At 52.9% G+C, this 3,100-nt stretch overlaps 1 protein-coding gene across 1 annotated transcript; it reads right to left on the bottom strand.

Moving 5' to 3' along the window:
• Positions 1 to 745: 745 nt before the first annotated feature.
• On the bottom strand, positions 746 to 2,864 carry TSSK6 (testis specific serine kinase 6). Its single transcript, XM_078668580.1, has one exon. The coding sequence runs from the start codon at positions 2,202 to 2,204 to the stop codon at positions 1,377 to 1,379; it is 828 nt and encodes a 275-aa protein (XP_078524706.1). The 5' UTR covers positions 2,205 to 2,864; the 3' UTR covers positions 746 to 1,376.
• Between the last annotated feature and the right edge of the window lie 236 nt (positions 2,865 to 3,100).

Raw genomic sequence — 3,100 nt, 5'->3', positions numbered from 1 at the left:
GTCAAGAAGACGGAGACAGAGGATTTTTCCTAACTAAAATTGTAATGTTTTTTTAGATTTAATCAAGTTGGTTATTCTTTCCAAAAACTCAAACCAACACCTTTCGAGACTTTACAAGTAACAATATCACTTCATCACAGCTTATATAAAACAGATATGCTATTTACAAGACTTGAAACTGAATAATTCCCTGCAATATGGTAGCGATTCTTTGCGCACTGTAAGATTAGTAGAATCAACAGCGAGTTCAATGAGGTTGACAGTAGTGTGAATTGTTTTAAGGTATTGTTGTAGCGCAAGGCAAATGGCCAAGTGGTGTCCCTCTTGGCCAGAAAGAATAACCATTTTAATTTGCCTATAAATGAAAAATACGCAATAAACTTACAGTCTGCAACATTCTATCCTAAAATGTATAATTCATGGATGCTCTTCTCTAACAGAATCCACTGAAACTGCCCTTGATACTTTCATTCAGTAAAGTTTGGAAGGGACTTTATACTCAGAGGAGCAGTATGGAGTCTACTTTTTGGAGTCCCTTCCATGTTCAGACTGACTTTTCATGTTACATTATGCAATACATCAGTTTGATGCAGTCTTTTAGTGTAGCTGTGAGAATGTCCTACTGTTTGTGGCTTTTGCATTAACTAACTAATTATTTTATCAATGTGTATTTTGGCATAGCCAGGAATACAAGGCATAGACTGTGCAATGTATGTTTTGGCATAGCCACGAACACAAGCCCTGATTCATGAAGTTTACGTTCTCCTCCAATTTGGATTTACTCAAGATTTACGAGTACCTTATGCCTACATTTGTGGAAAAAGTCAATTATAGAAAACAGCTTTGTGTACCAAACACAATCATAGGCACCTACACAAGTGAGGATCCATGGAATGTCTGTTCTGCTTAAGGTATAAAGTTGGTGACAACAGTAAATGAATGCTGGAGAAAATCATGTGCCAGACCCGAGAGAAGGCCGTAAATCTCATGAGGCGCTAACCCGTTTCAATCTAACACAGCTCAGTTCAAAGGACATTGGGGTACATCATTCTACCGCTGCGCTTTTGTTTTCCAGTCTTTACTTATAGTCTTTTATACACTGTGATTGCATATTATAAAGGCGGTTAATCCTGCTTTTATTTGGTCATAATGAATATCTACAAAGTGGCAGGATTCTTCTCCTTACCCATGAATATGAGAATATCTTAGCCCCATCTATTGTTTTGGAATAAAGGACACACACCTGAAATAGCCTGGGTGCAAAAAGCCATTACTCAGCTTTATGTACAGACTTGGGTCCTTGCCTGGTGTGGCAGTGGAAGAGGAAGGGAGCAGAGGCCTGTCCCAGCCCTCGTCACCCCGTTCTGTCGCCTCCCTCAAGTCTCTCGCAGCCAGGGGCTCTTGGCCAGGGCCGCCACGTCGGGCCGGTCCTGCGGCGTGAACTGCAGCAGGTCGCCGATGAGGGCCCGGCACTTGGGCTCGACGGGCGGCGGGCCGCCCTCCTCCGGGGACGGGTAGATGACGCCGCGCTGCTGGATCTTGGGCAGCCGGCCGATGTTGGAGTCGTCGAAAGGCATGCAGCCGGTGACCATGACGTAGAGGATGACCCCCAGGCTCCAGATGTCGTACTTCTTGGGGTCGTAGGGGATGCCCAGCAGCACCTCGGGCGGCGCGTAGGCGGCCGAGCCGCAGTAGGTGGTGCACAGGTCGGGGTAGCCCTGGGACTTGCGTCCGAAGCCGAAGTCGGTGAGCTTGACCTGGTGGTCCTCGGTGAGCAGCACGTTCTCGCACTTGAGGTCGCGGTGCACCACGTGGTGCTCGTGCAGGTAGCGCACGGCGCTGACGATCTGCGCGAAGATGGCGCGGGCGCGCGCGTCGGCCAGGAAGCCGCTGCGCTGCACCAGCTGCAGCAGGTCGGTGCTGGCCAGCTCCATGATGATGTAGTGCTTGCCGTTGTTCACCTCGATGAACTCGAAGACGTGCACCACGTGCGGGTGGCGGATCCCGCGCAGGATGGCCAGCTCGCGCGGCAGGAACTTGTTGACGAAGTCGGAGGGCGCGCGCCGGCGGTCCAGCACCTTGATGGCCACGCTGCCCTTGTACTTCTTGGACGTGGCCACCTTCACCTTGGAGTAGGTGCCCTCGCCGATCGTGCGGCCCACCTTGTAGCCCAGGTCGGATAGGAGCGTGTCGGTGGCGGACATGTTCGCTGTCTAACCCATGGCGCGGGCAGAGGCATAGTGTGCGGAACAAGGGGTGTAGAAGCGATCCCTCCCCCCGGCGCGGACACCCCCTCTGAGCCGCGCGGCCCGAGGCCGCGCCGACCCGCCGCCCTGTAACAATTTGTGCCCTTGTGAAGTGGAGGGCACGTCACGGGGCGCAGTGACGGCGGGCGCGCAGTGGCCGCGGCGCCGGCTCGCTTCCAGCTGGGCCTGGGGGGGCTCGTTCCAGCGGGGCTGGGGGGCTGCTCCTCTTAACCCGGTGCTGAGCGCGCAGTGGAGCTTGGAGGCCGCGCGCCGAGCTCGGGGCACGCGGCGGCCTCGAAGGCACGCAGGCGCGGACCTGGCCATGGAACGAACGGAGCCGAGATCGGATCTGGCCTGGGGCATCGCGCCGCCAGACGATCAACCGCAAGTGCTGAGCCTGGAAAGTATCGTGTGCACTATCGGCTACAACACCGGGACACAATGCTGTGCAGACCTGAGCACAGCAGGACACGCAACACATGATATGAAGCACGAACGCGGACCCCCCAAAACAGAGAACACGCAGCCTGCGCTGCTAACCCGAAGTTTCTCGCATTAAATGTGGGTGGCCTACAAAGCTTGGATTACAACAGAGGCAAGAAAGACTGCCTGCACAGCTCAGGTAAGAACACATGCAATCTGCACGTCTCAGATAAGATCACAAGCAGCCTGCACGGCTCAGATAAGAACACACAAGCATTGACAGCTCAGATAAGAACACATGCAATCTGCACGTCTAAGATAAGAACACCCAGGCATGCACGGCTCAGATAAGAACACACACGCCTTCACAGCTCAGGTAAGAACACATGCAATCTGCACGTTTAAGATAAGAACACCCAGGAATGCCCGGC

The sequence above is a fragment of the Lissotriton helveticus genome, chromosome 12, assembly GCF_964261635.1.
Source record: "Lissotriton helveticus chromosome 12, aLisHel1.1, whole genome shotgun sequence".
NCBI classification, from domain to species: Eukaryota; Metazoa; Chordata; class Amphibia; order Caudata; family Salamandridae; genus Lissotriton; species Lissotriton helveticus.
Note: the sequence above shows the minus strand (reverse complement) of the source record. Positions and strands in the feature narration are given on the sequence as shown.

Excerpts from the sequence above, each read along its gene's own strand:
- TSSK6 (XM_078668580.1), bottom strand. The coding sequence starts at position 2,204 with ATGTCCGCCACCGACACGCTCCTATCCGACCTGGGCTACAAGGTGGGC.